The following is a 17,359-nucleotide window of genomic DNA, read 5'->3' on the forward strand; positions in this document are numbered from 1 at the left end:
AACGCGTATTCCGGGTTTGTATTACTAGAACTCAAACTATTTATTAAATGTTATATTGAATTTGTAGTCATGGGACATCTAGGATAAGGTAAGTAATAATATTTGAAATTAAGTAAGAATATATGTGAATATTGAATTATATGTGAATTGAGATAATAGATGTTTTGAATTGATTGAATATTTGAAATTGTTGTGGAAATGAATTCGAAATTGAAAAAGTAAAATAATACCTTATTAACTTGTCGGACTAGATTGGAGACAAATGGCATGCCATAGGATTGTGATATGATGAGAAGATTTGTAGCTCGACCGAGAAGATGATTCCGTTATTATATGCTTCGGTTTAATCGAATAGGCATTTAATGCCTTATTGGTGCGTTTGGGAGGATATGATATACCGGTGTGTTTAGGAGGCTATATTATACTAGTGTGTTATGGAGGATTTATATTATTCCAGGTGTGTTTAGGTTGGATATTCTGGTGTGTTTGAGTGGAGTATGCCTATCTATCAAAGTCTGAGCCTTGTTAATAGGGTAAATAATTGAAATGAAAATTTGAAATTGATTTGACACTACTGAAAAGTACGAGAAAGAATGTATGAATTAAATTATGAATTGAATTAGTATATGAACAAAAAAAGAAATATTAATTTAAGATTTATGAAGTGATATATAATTATGTATAATTAGTTTAAATGATTTATAAAGCTTATGGTTGATACTGTAATTTATTAATGTTAAGTAGTTTGGTTTATAGTAATACCACTGAGTATGAAATACTCAGCGTACGGTTGTTTCGGTGCGCAGGTCATTAGAGTTCAAGATCCAGTTCAGCATCCAGAAAGATCTCGACTCAAACAAGAAAATTTTGGTGATGTATTTCTTCTTTTTGTTTAAGTGGCGTGTACTAGGTGGTTGTACATGAGTCATGTATATATATATACATAGGTTAAATGATCTTGTTGTAATTAGATAGTTATGAAATTTTGGATGATAAGTAAGTTTAAAGTTATAAATTAGTAAATTTGGTATTAAATTTTGAAATGAAATAAAAGATATGAATTAGTTCCTTATATGTTAACACTTTAAAATTTAAGTAATAAATCAATGGATTAAGCATGATTTAGTAGTTTTTAAGATGTAAATTTTTTTTGATTGAAACATAGGTATTGATTTGTTTTTGGTTTGAATTTTCAGGGGGTTTTAGGTAAAAATAAGCATAAATACTGTCGAAATTTTTGTAAAAAAAATTACGAATTTTTTTTTGAAATACTCAAACAAGTCCAGTTCTACTTTTAATACATGTTTTGGGCTTCAAGAGTCGAATATAGGGACTTAATTATTACATTATACTATGGATGTTATATTAATTGTGAATTATTCGTAAGTTGTCTGATATGTCCTGTAATGCCTCGTAACCCTTTTTCGGCGACGGTTTAGGGTTAGGGGGTGTTACATAACTCCTGTATAGCATTGACTTTAATTGGGTCAATCTCAATCCCTTTTTCGCTGACTACGAATCCTAGCAGTTTTCCTGACCTAACCTCGAAGGTACATTTTGCTGGATTGAGCTTTAACTGAAATTTCCTCAACCTCAAGAATAATTTCCTCAAGACTTGCGCATGCTCCTCTTCTGTTCGGGATGTGACGATCATATCATCGATATAAACTTTAAATTTTTTGTGCATCATATAATGGAACAAGGTTACCATGACTCTCTGATATGTCGCTCCCATATTTTTCAGTCCAAATAACATTACTTTATAGCAAAATGTTCCTCGCATAGTTACAAATATGGTCTTATCCATGTCTTCAGGAGGCATCTTTATTTGGTTGTATCCTGAGAAGCCATCATGAAGAAGAATAATGAATAATCTGCTGTTTTGTCCATTATGGTGTCGATATGGGGCAATGAGAAATTTTCTTTTGGGCTAGCTTTGTTTAGGTCCCTGTAATCTATACACATTCGTACTTTTCCATATTTTTTAGGGACGGGGATGATATTGGTTACCCATTCTAAGTATTTGACCACTTGTAAGAAACCAACATCGAATTGCTTATTAACTCTTCTTTTATTTTTAGCAAAACATCGGGCCTCATCCTTCGGATTTTCTGTTGAACTGGCTTGCACTCTTCTTTTATGGGGAGCCGGTGTACCATGATATCAGTACTTAGTCTAGGCATATCTTGATACGACCATGCGAAAACATCTTTGAATTCTTGGAGTAACTCAATGAGGTCTCGCTTTATCTCTGTGGCAATGTAAGCTCCAATTTTCACTTCTTTTCCTTCTTCCAAAACCATAATCTCTACTGACTCTTTGTGAGGTAGAATCTGTTTCTCCTCTTGTTCTACCATCTTTAACAAATCCACAGATAGGTTACAGTTTCTGTCATCTTCAAAGTCCTAAGATCTCTCTAGACACATGTCTCGCTCAAAATGAGATTTTGGGTCAATAGCAGCGTCGCTCATGTCATTAATATCTGGAGACCTGTTGTAGGTACGAAGGAATACTCAAAGAATAAATGAATCTAAGAACAGTTATTTATGTGGTATGAATATGAATGAAATGAAGGAATAAAAGAATATTTGCTCAAAGTGAGATAGAAAAATGTATTTTTCATTGAAATAAAGATGTTGGACATGAGCTTATTTCACAAAAGGATTCTTATTGCTTCTAGGCTTAAAGCAACAAGCGTGTATTGAACATTACTCTGAATCAGCTCTAAAAATTATAGAAATCTCTTCTGCAGTCCAATTGTTCAGAACACTTCCAGGCTCATAAGGGCAAATGCTCGATAAATTTTTTCTTCCAATTCCTTCTTCGGATATAGCATTGATGCTCCAATTTCTGAACATTCCTTTCTGGCCTTCAGTATATTCAAAGAATTCTAGTTCCTTATTATCCATCAGGCCTTGCACCAAGGCTCTGAATTCATTGCACTTTTGAATTTTGTAACACTCTTCATCATGGAACTCACAGTAGTTCCTTGCTTCTTCGGGTTTCTCCCCTAAATCCTGTGTGATTAATCCTCCTTCTACCATTTTCTTCCAAACCTCCCTCAATGGGGTTTTCACTTCTGTTGCATATGTCTTAATTCTCTTCCCTACACTCTCGATTATCGCATTTACCCCTTTTTCAGAATGGTTGGGTAACGAATTTTCTACACCAGATGGATCATCGAATTTCACAATACTCATTTTGATGAGTCTTTTGATTATTTTTTAAAAGCAGTACAGTTCTCGATCGAGTGTCCTGTGATTCCCGCGTGGTATTCACATTGGGCGTTCGCGTCGTACCATTTGGGGTATGGGGGCTGCTTAGGTTTTAGGTAGAAAGGAGATACTGCATGTGCATCAAACAAACTTTGGTACAACTCCCTATATGTGATTAGGATGGGCGTGAACTGAAGTTTTTTCTGAGTTTGGTCTTGGATTGGGTTATTGCCTTGGGGGGATCTGATGGCTAGTAGTTACTGTCCTTGGCTAGCTTACGGTAATCGGCTTTGAATAGCCCTTGTTATACATACTCGCATTATTCACCTAATTTTCCCTCTTCCTCAGTGCCTTTAAAGTATTGATTTGGGAGCTCCACTCTCGCATTTTCCGCTTGTAACAATCTTCAAATTGTTTTGGGAACTCCACTCTCACCTTTTTTTGTTTTCGCTAGATCATCCAGATTAATGACAATAGGATTGGTTAGATTATCCCCCAGGTTAGAACCTGAACCTGTTGGGAAGTTCACCAGTGTCAAGGTACCAGTCTGGTATTGGGGTCTGATGTTAACGGACACCTTTTGTGGATACGCGTTTGGTTGTGCTTGGGTGTTTGTTGGGGTAAAGGGTGGAGGATAAGCAGGGTCCACGTTATCGTCCCCGGAATTGACCATATAGCTTTTTCCTTTTTCTAACCCTCCAGCCAGTGACTAAGTTAACTGGCTTATCATATTTCTTTAGAATTCTAGTATCTGATCCCTCATATCTTGTTGAATTTTGGTCAATTGCTCTTGCATCCGTATTTGCATTTGCTCTATTTCCAACCTTTGGTCCATTTTTTTAGTTTTTACTCGTGTATCGATATTCTAGGGTAACTGCCAAGATTTTAGGGTCCTTTTGTGAGATTTAATGCATATGATGCAATACAATGCTAATGCATGAAATGAATGCAAAAAAGAGGCGTTGATTCTGATTTAATTCTGTTAGAACAATTTTACTAGAAAACAAATCTCTTTAGATAAAACGGACACATATACGGCCTTGCCATCATACTCTAGGCGAAGACATCGATCCTTTTCTTCATGTCCGGGTGTTAAGATCAAATCCCGTGAATTTTCGAAGAGACACCTCTATTATCTCCTTTTTTCTTGATCCAAGTTGCGACCCATTGCTCACTCATCTCCGTAATGCTTGTCAGCTTCTTTAAGAAAGTCAGGACGTTGATGGCTCTCGAATAATCTTTGTCGGCTTGAATCCTCGGCCAAAGAAGTAAGGCTGTGTACTCTTCTATATACTTTCTCGAAAGTAAAGCAACTATAAGGAGGGTTCTAATACTGGGCGAGAGCTCGGAATAGGCGTTCGTCTACCTTGATATCGAGTAGATAGGGTAAATTACCATAATATAGTAGAATAGTTGTTTGATCTCGTCATCCCACTAACCCCATATTTCTTTCATCTCTTGAAGATTATTTTGGGTTACGCTGATACGAATGAAGTCCCAAAACTCCGATACGTACCCCTCTGTAAGACTATCACCTTTCTCTTGCTGCGTTGTCTCGGCCTATATCTGGACGGCTGCATTATCCTCCACTTTATCAAGAAACCCCTTTTCCATGATAAGTTATCTATTTAGCAACCCCTTTTCCATGGTGTAACTCTACCAAGGCAAGCTCCTACGGCTCACTATATGTGGTTCGGTTCTAAAGTAAAGGTTCCTGAACCAATAGATTCCTTGTTCACCCATTATAGGCTCATATAGACCGAGTTCAGTTCAGGGGAATACATTTCGCTATGGCTACACGGAGATGAAAATCTCATGAAGACATAGGTACGGATGTATCCTGAAAGTGATCCACTATCCTACACAGAGGTGAAAACCTCACGAAGGAGTAGTTTCTCACTCTCATTTAAAAGGGTAAAATTGACCGATCATGTGATGCAAATGTGCAGAAATATATCAAGAACTCAAACCAGTAAAGCATACCAAAATGATGAAGATCGTAACAAAAACGAATGAAATACAACGAGAGGGTTGTAAATTTAAACCAAAATTTCAACTTTCGACAAAAAGACAAAAAGTAATCAACTTGTGGCTTGACTTTCTTATTTTGTGTCCCTGACGGAGTTGCTAAGCTATCGAAACCATTTTTTTGAAAAACGAGGTCGACTTTTATTTTAAGAATGAAAATGGAAAAAACGGGAGTCGCCACCAATCCTTTTTGATGATGTGTGATCGGGTCACCTCGAAAAGTGGTTGTTTTCAATAAACGGTTTGATTTATTAAAACAACGATTTTGGCCCACGAAATTTAAAAAGAGGGTTCGGGATTCGGTTATGCACGAGGAAGGATTAGCACCCTCGATACGCCCAAAATTGGTACCTAGTTGATTAATTAATATCTTAGTGTCGAAAATTGAGAACTTTGAAGAAATTTAAAATACAATCCTTTGTTAAAAAGTTATTTAACTGAAAATTTTTCGAGAAAAGGGCATATCTCACGTTAATCGAGAAAAAGAATTACGTCCCGTAGGTTAGGACGCAATGTCTTAAATCTTCGAAATGAGAATAAACCCCAAAAATTTTATTTATTTTGAAAAAAATGACTATCTCGGTTTTAGAAAGAAATCATATTCCGTAAGTTAGAACACAATCTTTTCTTAATTTCCGAGAACATTAAAAATTTTTAAAACGTTTGTTTGGTTCGAATTTATCGAGAGAATCGAAACCTTGTAAGTTAGGGAACGACTTTTAGAATTTCAAAATACGAAATATTGCTTATTTAAAACAACATTTTTAATGTATCAAGTAAAATGTAACACGAATTTGTAGTAAAAAATGTAAAAATAGTAACGATAAATCACAGTACTAATATGCATAACAGAATGGTAATAAACGCGATAATATAAATGAGTATGCTAAAAAATTTAAAATTTTAAAAAAACCTAATAGTAAACAAAGAAATAAATAAATATTATGTAAAACAATTTTAAAAAACAATAATATTGATAATAACGATAATAATATTAATAATAATACTACAAATAATAAATAATTTGAAGTTTGAAATTATATAAAAATGATATAAATAAATAAAAAATAAAATGATAAAAAGTAATGATAAAATATAGTGTATTTAAAGAATAATAATAAGTAAATAAATTCAAAAAAGGAAGACAATAATAATAGTAATAATAATTAAATTAATTAATAATAAAATAATAAGTAAATAAACACAAAAAGAAAATATAATTATAATAGTAATAATAATAAAAATAATAACAATAATAATAGTGATAAAATTATAATAATAGTAGTAATAATAATAATGATAGTAATAATAGCAATAATAATAATGTTAAATTAACTAATTTAATAATAAAATAGCAATAAATAAAAAAAGGACTAAATTGAACTTTTAAACAAAAAGTTGGGGTAAATCAGAAATAAATAAAAATGAAAAGGACCAAGTTACATGAGCGAATAACAAAGAGGAACCAAAAGGGAAATTTTCCTTTCTCTTCCAAAACGCACAGCATAAGGGAGGACCAAATTGAAATCGAAATAAATAATAGGGTAAAAAAAGAAAAATTTGATTGCAAAACCATAAAAAAGCGAAAGGATCAAAAGGGTAAATAACCCCTTTACGAAAAACGCGGATATCCCAGGCCAGAGCGGGTCGGGTCGCGCAGGTTGAGCATGAAACGATGTCGTTTTGGGGTTTAAGGACTCAGGCCGAAACAATGTCGTTATAGCCCTCTATTTAAGCAAATTTTCTAAAAAAAAATCATTTCAGCTCTTGTTTTTTAAAAAAAGACCTTCCTCCCTCTCTTTTTCTCTCTACAGGGCCTGCTGTCTGCTACCGTCAACCGCCGTGCATGGTGGCCGAAACTCGAAAAAAGGTAATTTTTTCTTTTTTATTATTTTTTTGATATATTTATATATATAAGCTATTTTTAAAGGAAAATAAAGAAAATATAGGCGTATGTATATATATTCGAATGAGGAAAATAAAGAAGAGGAAATAAAATAAATAAATAAAATGAAAATAAAGACCTTAGCCCGTTTTTATTTTCTTCCACTGCTTGCTGTTTTTTTTCTTTCTATTTGTTTGGTGTGTTCGGATCTGTTTTTGTATTCGATAAAATCTCCCAGAATATTACAATGGATTTTGATTGGCTTTTATAGCCATTACAAACACTTTTAAACTTATTTTAATACTATTGTTGCTTGCAGGTTCAACTTGAGGGCGATGGACGTGACAAGGCGGTGGCAACAGGCGGTGCAGAGGTTAGGACGATGCGCCTAGGGTTCCAGAGACCCTAGAATCAGTTTAGGTTCTGGGTTTCTATTGGGCCATTAAGGTTTGGGCCTGTTTTAGTGGGTCTATAATTGGGTTTTAATGTTTTGGGCTATTTGGGTTTTAGCTTAGGTGTGGATTTGAGGTTTGGGTTTAGGGTTTAGTAATTTGGGTAGGAGGTTTGGGTTGTAATGGGACTGTGGACCTTTTGTTTTGATTTTGTTTTAATTTATGGGCCCCGAGCTAAATTGGGTTTGTACACATATAATATAAAATATTATTCAAGTTTTTAAGAATAATGAATATATGTTGTATTTTAAAGGTTGAGCTTGATTATGAAGATCGAATTTAATTATATTTAGATGTAATTTAAAGAATGAAATTTTGGGAAAAAAAATATTAACGAGATAATAAAAAAATTAAATAATTTTGTTAGTAAGATTTTAACTTTTTTGGTAAAATTTTAAACTCTTAGGTGCTGAAATTTAAGTTATTACTTATTAGTAGACTGGTTTTTTTCATTTTATTTTACAAAAATTAAATTGCTTATATAATTCATTAGTATTGTTATATAAAGTGGACTAATTTTAAATTAATTCATATTTTTTCACTTGAATTAAAATTGCTATTTTCTTATAATTAAAGTACCTTCAATATCTACTTTACCATCCATTAAAACTAATTCAATTCATTATCAAATCAACCAATTATGAATTAACCTAATCCCATTTTTTATACATTTCAATACAAAAGATGGCAATTAAATATGTGTTCTTGTTTTTCTCCCTCAAAAATGTTTATTGGCATATTTGGGAAAAGTTTTGAAAACCAAAGAATGTGCAGTGAAATATACTATGGAAATTTCAGGGACCTCAAAGGGACAAATTCTTTACATGGCTTGTTCTTAAATAGAGGCTGATGACTGATGTGGAGCGTGTTAAGAGGGGAATAGGGTATAATAGCTCGTGTGGTATATGTGGTTATCATTCTGAAGATATTTTGCATGTTTTCCGAGACCGTTCGACAACTAAAGAAATTTGGAGGCAGTTATCCTAGATGAAACCAATGGGAGCTTTTTTACAGGGGACCTTTTTCAGGGGTTAAAGTCTAATTTGCAAAGCCTTGCAAAACCAGTCGTCGGTGAGGTAAATTGGTCATGTTTATTTGGCTTACTAACCTGGTGAATTTGGAAGAATTAGAACCTTTTTATTTTTCAAGGCGTCTCTTGGAACACACGTGAGATTGTTAAGATTTCATATATATGAGGACGTATCTAAACGGAATGAATAAATTTCAATAGTCAAGATGTCAAGAAGTTGGATCAATCTCTGCACTAATATGGTGGTCCAGATAGTTTCGAGTGATGCTGCAATGAGGGAAGTCATAAGGAATGGAAATTGGGAGTGAATTATGGGATAAAATATATATTTGGGCAAATGCTCACTCTTTGACGCTGAATTGTGGGGTATTCTTGACGGTTTAGCTCTAATTCAGAACATGTACTATGATGGTGTGTTGATACAAATAGATAGCTTGGAGATGGTTAAGGCTATTCAAGATTCCTCTTTGTCAAATTCGAACTCTATTCTCATTATAGGTATTTATCAGCTACGGTTGAATGCAAGCTCGTGGGATATTCAACATTTTCCAAGGGATCACAATAAAACTGTTGACTACTTGGCCAAGATGGCCTTTGATACAAATCAATGACTAAAGATTTTTTTATGAGATTTTGAGAGAGGTACTCGTACTTTCTCCTATGACTCAAACAAGTGATAGTTCTATTTAGAGAATTATTATATAATTAAAATATTTTATTTCTTTTACTTTACCAAAAAAAATATGTGTTATTGTTTAATTTCAAATGTTTTAAAATTTATTATTATAGTAGGAGGATAGGATAGATATACTTTGATAAAAGCTTTTACATATTTTAATAATTAAACCATTAAACTTTATCAATTTATAAATATAGTTATTATTATCATATGAGTAAAGTTTCGAATCGATTCAACAAATTTTTTTATTGTTTTTGTCAATAAATATTTAATTTTATATCAAATAATAAACATATTTAATTTATTAAAACTCAAATGTGCATAATATAAATATTAAAATATTAATCATAAAAAAATAAGAAAAAAGAACCCTCATTATCGAGGATGGAGCCCTATTTATTAATTTGTGTGATTTTCTACGCCGACTTCACAGAAAGCTTGTTCCATTCCACACTCCACCGGTTTATACATAAACCATCTCAACCACCGACTCAACAATCATGTGGACCCCTTCCACCTATCTATCAATCACAGCCGTTCATTTGTTCTATATCAAACTTTTTCCATCACCCACTTAAAGTAACACACAAATAAAACATAAATACTCGTATATAATAAAATATGTATACACACACAACAGTCAAACCTCCCCAATATCCTTCACCCATGATGAAACCTCTGGGAAACCTCCCCCAAACCGAAGTTTTGGTTCCATAAATACATAGTTTAGGCATCCATTGCCAAGAAGACCCTAAGAAAAATGAAGTTATTGAGAAGATCATCATCAAAGGGTGGGCGATCCAAGCCCAATGAAGTTTGCAAAAGACACCCAAAGCATCGCCAATCTCCGGGGGTTTGTTCACTTTGTTTAGTCGACAAACTCTCTAAGTTACCATCACCACCTCATTGCACTTCCACTAGTCGTAGTGCTACTAAACTTGCAGATTCCAATTGTTCTCCATTATCATCATCTTCTTCTTTGTCATCTCCCTGTTCTTCAGCTTCAGATTCAGCTTTATATTCTTCTTCTTCATCTCCTATGCATCGTTATCGTTTTGGTAAAGATCGGGGTGCGGGCTCTTCGTTTTCTTTGTTATGGTTCAGTGGGAAGAATTTACTCACTAAAAGCAGATCAGTAGCTTTTGTTTCGAGAATCGAAAACAATGGTTATGATGATAAGAAGAAGAAGATCAATGGTGGGTTCTTGTCAAAGTTAATACATTAATGGTGGTGGGTTTTTTTATTTGTTTTCATGCACCAGTTTTCTTGATAAATTACAGTAGAAAGAAGAGATTATATTAAAGCAGAAGATCAATTACAATATATTAGATATATTTTTGCATAAATTGATTCTCGTATTTTGATTCATCTTAGCATATTATACGTAAGGTATTCTACTTTCCCAAACATTTATTTCACTAATGTTTTATTATTCCCATTTGTTGTTCTTTTCATGTGAAGGGAAACGTTGTTTTATTCTATAGGTTTCGAGTTTTTCTTTTAGGTTTTCTCTATATAACTCACCCATTAACTTATAAATTAATTTTAAAACTCGTGACTAACATATATTTATAAATTTAATTCAAATATAAAATAATTTTAAAATTCATGTCTAACATATATTTCTTAATTAACCTATATAATACGGAAATTAGATAACATTATAGTATCTTGCATGTCTAGTTGAAAATTAAGAAAGAATGGAAAAAAGCTTATAAAAACCAAAGAATATAAATACAGGCAAGGAATTACATGAGGTTTGCTAAAATTCAAAAGATGGAATGCAGCATGGTTTGATGTAATCAAATATAAAAATCAAATAAAATAGGAAAGCCTATATTGACAGCTTGGTAAAATTAATACCACATGCATGTCTCCAGCTTCGTAGCAACTTCCTCCATATGATGATCATCAGCCAGTTCAACCTTTTTGAATCTGCCTCTCTCTTTACAAAATTATTAACAGCTGGCCATAAACCCTAAAATTCAGATCAAATACATGTAAATTCAATATTTTTATTTAAAATGAGTAACTCAACTCATAGATAGAATATATTTCTACTAATAAAACAAGAAGAAGAAGAAGATGTCAAAGATAGATTAGCTAATGTTATCTTAACTGACCATAGAATTTAAAATTAGCTTAAACTAATATCTTGGAACCAAACTTTTATTCTATTAACCTACCACTCTATTAACATGACACCTGTTCATTGCCTATTTTTTCTTTTAACATGATAAGGTAGTAGTTAATTTTTACTTTTAATTTTTTTAATTATATAAAAATAGTTTTAGATTTAATTTTTATTTTTATAGTTTAATTTTGACATGATTTGACATTTCAATTTTTATAATGTCAATTAACATAAATATTTTATTCTGATAAAAATGTTGATGTGAATTTTTAAAAATTGTTAACATACGATTAATAACTATATCTAAATTTTTATATTTGAAAAGTAAAAGCTCTTAAATTCTTGAAAATAAAAATTTAAAACTTAAAATATTTGTGGTTAGATATTGTTGGAGATCGACCTGTATAAATAACGGAATAGAAAAGTAGAGGAGATCGATCACAGAAATTTTACGTGAAAAATGATAAAAAATCACGGACAAATAGAGGCTTCAGCTTTTCACTCAAGAAGCAAACAAATAAGAGTACAAGATGGAGAAAATAATCCCAAAAAAGCAAAACCAAAACCCGAATACAAAACTCTCAAAAAGACTCTTCATCAATTCTCATATAAGAGATATTCTATAAACTCTCTAAAACAGGGTTACAAAACCCCTTTAAATAGGCTAATATTAAAGTTCTAATATGACTAAAATATTTCTAGAGTAATCAGGGTGTAATTGGAAAAAATAAATCCTATTGAACTGTCAAAACATGACTACATAAGTTGGGAAAACATCGTGACGTTTATGCTCTCCTCGCCATGACATCGATGCCACGTTCATCTTGGGGTTTCATTGCGTCGGGTCTATCTTGGGCCTTTTTCAAGTGCTCGTCGATCGTCTTTTTAATAGTTTACAAAAAATTCAATAAATATTGCGAGACACACCTCACACATATTAATATAATTTAATTTAAAAAAAAATTAACCTTTGAAAACTAAAATATTTGTGATTACATATTAGTGAAGTTTACTTTAAAAAATTCAAACGTGATTATGAATTAATTGAAGCCGAACAATTTCAATTATTGAAGGAACCGAGCTTGAACCGCAAAATATAAATTCCAGCTTCAATATAAATAATGGAGTTTGTAGTTGGTGAATGAGATTAATCTATAATTACAATTAATATGATTTTTAAATGGAACCAAATTTTGCAAAACCATATTATTGGGAAAATGGTGATAAGTAAACACATCGGGAAGATTACGTAAGATATTAAATTCATAATTTGTGACAGATTCATTTCATCATGTGATCATCAGAGGTGACACCAAAGCATCAGATTTTTGAACTCCATGGACCATGGTTTTGATCATTGCAAATCACTGTCTTTCCTTGGTTGTTGTCTGGTTTTTCTTTTTTTTCTTGTTTTTTTCTCTGAAGTATCTGAACAATAATAGATACTCAGAATCAGACATTGATTTAATTGGAATGGAAATGAATTTCATATATATGATGGTTACGTTTTAATTTAATCATCGAATTAAAGCTTTTCCAAACACATTTTTTAATTAAGCCAGATTTTTAATTTTTTTTTGAATATTATGAAAAAGTACGGTGAAAAATTATAATTTATTAATTTTAAGTGTTCAGTATTATTGTCAAAAATTGAGATTAAAAGTAAAAACGTTTATTTTGGACATTACATTGAAAAGTAACAAATCAATTACACAAACAATACTTTAAGTTAGTTAACTGAAATAATATTTGAAGTAATTTAAATTAAATATATAAGCCATATATTAGATATTAGTAATATAATAACAATTACTATTAATTTGATAATAACAATTAATATTACAAAGATAATACAATATAGTGTATCCAAGTTGAAATGAATTCATTAAACTACAAGCAATGGCATCCCTTGTAGCTTCCATTTCAAAACCATATATACAATCAAATTCACCGTCATTGTCAGTTCCTCCATCATGCATATCTTCTGGCTCAGTAATGTTTTTATATGTTCTATCATTAGTTTCAAATTCCATAAAACCCACTTCATCTAAATTTTCATGTTTTTGGATAAAATTGTTATCCCCATTGTAGCAACAATAATCAACCTTTGTTTTTCAAAACTATAACTTAGCATATCCTTTAAATTGGTCCATTTCTTTGAGGTACACCAAAAGTTCTCTCAATCACTACCTAATAATGAATGTGCATGATTGAATACTTCTTTTTTATTAGATAAAAGTCTACCTTTACGAAGATCAGGTAAACAATACTACTCTCCTCTATACAGTCTACGGAACCCTTTCATTTTGGGATATCCAGAATCATCAACATAATATTTTCATACATGTCATAAGATGATAACCATTCAATTAAAGAACTTATACTTTTTATAAATGAATGAATGAAATAATTTACATTCGGTGGGTGTGGATTTTGAGTTTTGGGTCTCGAATTGCATCAAGAAATATTCTAGTGTCATGTGTTGATTTTTTCCATCTAGCCACTACAAATGTGAAGCATGTATTAAAATCACATACAACCATAACATTTTGAGTTGGAACACATTTTCTTCAGATGTAAGGAATTTGTTCATTTGGTGGAAGAATCGCCACAACATATGTACCATCAATTGCACCTATGCAATCCTAAATAAATAATCATATTTAGTACACATGTATATTCAATAATAATAGGTATATTAAAATAAAATATGATACTTTGAACATGTTACCTTAAAATGCGACCTGTATCTTGAATCATTACGTATTTGTTCAGGTATTGTACTAAAAGTTTAATCATTTGGTGTAATTATATCAATAGTCAACTATGAAACTTTATCAACAATTGTGAAGTATTGACTTATAGTTGATTCAGATATTTGAAATCTCTCTCGAGATTCAAAAACTTTTGCACCAACACCCTACATATGCAAACAGATACCTAACATTTCATGAGAAGAAATATTTCTTGAAATTTACAAATCATGTCGTGTTTTTAAAACTTTCAACAAGCTTTTAAATACTATTATGGACATCCTAAAATTAATCACGCAACGAGATTCATGACCATTAAGGACCTCTCAAACCCATGCATCAATTTATTGCTTTGAATTCATGCATGGTTGTTTCAATAAATTTTTTTCATAATATAATTGAACAACATATGTTGCAACAATGAATAACCTATTAAAACTTTTCACACGTTGTAAAATCTCTCTCCTTTTATCATCACTTCTATCACCATTGGAATTGTTGTCACTACTATTCATACTCATTCTTTGCGAAAATACATTCACCGTGGTCGCAAAATTTAAAAAATAGAGAAATAATAAACATGAACCATTGTCAAACAAAAGTGAACAAAGTAAGCAAACATACAACCATTGTCGAACAAAAGTAAGCAAACATACAACCATTGTCAAACATCATGAAACATAGGTGGCACTTAAAGTGTCCAATGCAAACTAATATTTAAACATACCAATTAAATATAAAAGAAACATATACAAATTTGATAATGCAAATCTTATGGCCCAAGAAGACTAGCAAATTTAGAATTCTCGAATTCTCCTCCATTTCTGTTTAAGTCACCAAACTCCAATCTTAGGAGATATGGATAGAAACACAATTCGCTTATCCTTGTTGAGTAATAACTTCAGTAAGAAAAATTACATGGACTAGCTTTTTGAACTTCATCTAACAAGCTATCAAGCACTTTGATAGTTTTTGAATTTGATAGTTTTTGAAATTCCATATGGATCCATAGCAAAAGTCAAACTAGATGTAGCTTGACCCATGCTGTCAACAACATTGCGTAGTTTATCAATTTGGCTAGATAACTTTGCAGCTCCTGCCTTGAAGGATTTTTTTACTAGTCTTAAAACGAGAAGATCTTGCCTCGATGAATTTTCTTTCTTGTTGTAGCTCTTTAACATGTTGAGGCTCAAGTGGCCTATCAAGAGTTTGGGTGTCGCCATTTATGTCAAGTCTTACTGGAGTTGACATATGAACATCATTCATTGGATTTCCTTCATTTTCTTTACGAGTCTCATTGCCCATGCTTTGTCATTGGTTGCAACTGTTCACATGAACATTTGATCCGACTTTCCTTTTAATTCTGGATCAATGTCTGCAACTCTAAATTCCTGAGCTTTGAGCACAGCTTTCATATAAAATAATCGTTAAGTCAAAATTAAGAACCTTATAAATAAGCAAAATAAAAATGATAAAAAAAGCTATGTACCTTTAGCCTACTCTCCCACCAATCTTCCAAGACATCAACTATTCCTTCCATAGGAGTCTACTCTAAGCTAGTATCTTTCCCTTTAAGGTTTTGTCATTCCTTTCATTTTTTTTCAATAAGTCTCACCTATTTTTTAAATGTTTTTGTGTGTAAGCCTTGCCCATTTCATTCTCAAGTTTAGCAACTATTTTTAGCCATCTTTCTCTTTTGAAATAAGTATCAAGTCTATTGTCATTACTTATCTCTTTAACAAAGATAACAAAATATTGTTGTCAACCTCCTATCCCATATTACTTTTGACTTTTCACCTTTAGAAATTTCACTTGTTTCAAAAAGCATAACACTTTTCATCTATCATATAAAACACTTTCGTTTAAATACTTTAATAGCATACAACATTTAACAAATGAAAAAAATATTTAATTAAACTCAGATTGTGCATTGACACTTTACTATCATCTCAATTTGCGCATTAACACTACCAAATCATGCTTCCAGAATCCACTTTATAAACCCCATCAAAGCCCAAAAATAATAACCCAACAATATAACAAAACCAATAACATAAAAAAATGCATTAAAAAAATATATGTAGCCCACATCAAAGCCACAGTATATGCATGCAATTTTATTTTTTTCCTTCAAAATTATAAAAAATCAAAATTAAATAAAATTAATAAAAAAAATAATTCTAAATGACTTATCCTTTTCTAACCAAAAATAAAAAATAAAAAATTCTCATCCTACTAATGAGAAATTTTATGGTGAGCTCCAAGCTCACACCAAAATTTCTAAGATTTAGCAAAATTTTCAAGCTCACACCAAAATATCTAACTTCTAGAATTTTTGGTAAATCTTAGAAATTTTGGTGTGCTATTGGAGCTCACTGTAAAATTTCTTTTTTTATATATATTCAGATAACATTACATAATTTATCAGTATTAAATAAAAGAAAGCAAGCACACTTATTTAAAAACAAAAGACACTAAAACCTTCAACAATACCATCAGAACAAAACTTCGTTTGTTTCAATGTAAAAGCTTTTATAGAAAAAAAATTTTATTCTTTTTTAATTTTTTTTGAAGTAAAATAGGATGGTCAACGTAAAAAATTTTCCAGTCAACGTAAATTTATCCCATTATTCCCGTAAAATGGCTTACCAAACATTTTTCAAACTAATAAGGCTCTGTTCACTATAACACCCCCATACCCGACACGAACATCAGATGAAAACTCTAGGATGTTACATTCTCTACTACATTCTTCACTTATCAAAGATTTTGTTATAAACTTTAATACTTTTTCAGTTTAATCCCTTTTTGTCATAAAAATTCAGTATTCACTAATTAATCATATTAAATCAATTTTATTTCTTGTTACCCTTTAATCACATAATTTATCTCAATATCTTATTTCACATATTAAATTTCTATGTTTTTCACTTCTATTATTTCATCCACATATTTTCTCAAGTTTAACAATTTAGTCATTGTCATCATAAAAATTCCACATTTTCCCACAATTTCACTTTTACAATACTTTATGCATATGTTATCATCTCATAACACAATCATTAAACTTTTATCACAATTTCCTATCACAATTTCCTTATTCAGATATTAAATTGTTTCACACTTAAACTTTTGTAAATTTTTCAATTTAGTCTTTATTGTCATGTAATTTATTTTCACCAT

The 17,359-nt window shown here is 31.3% G+C and overlaps 1 protein-coding gene across 1 annotated transcript; it reads left to right on the forward strand.

Moving 5' to 3' along the window:
* The first annotated feature begins 9,802 nt into the window (after nt 1–9,802).
* Nucleotides 9,803–10,792, forward strand: LOC107896033 (uncharacterized). Its single transcript, XM_016821188.2, has one exon. The coding sequence runs from the start codon at nt 10,050–10,052 to the stop codon at nt 10,512–10,514; it is 465 nt and encodes a 154-aa protein (XP_016676677.1). The 5' UTR covers nt 9,803–10,049; the 3' UTR covers nt 10,515–10,792.
* Nucleotides 10,793–17,359: the final 6,567 nt, after the last annotated feature.

This window comes from Gossypium hirsutum, chromosome A05 (assembly GCF_007990345.1).
Source record: "Gossypium hirsutum isolate 1008001.06 chromosome A05, Gossypium_hirsutum_v2.1, whole genome shotgun sequence".
NCBI classification, from domain to species: Eukaryota; Viridiplantae; Streptophyta; class Magnoliopsida; order Malvales; family Malvaceae; genus Gossypium; species Gossypium hirsutum.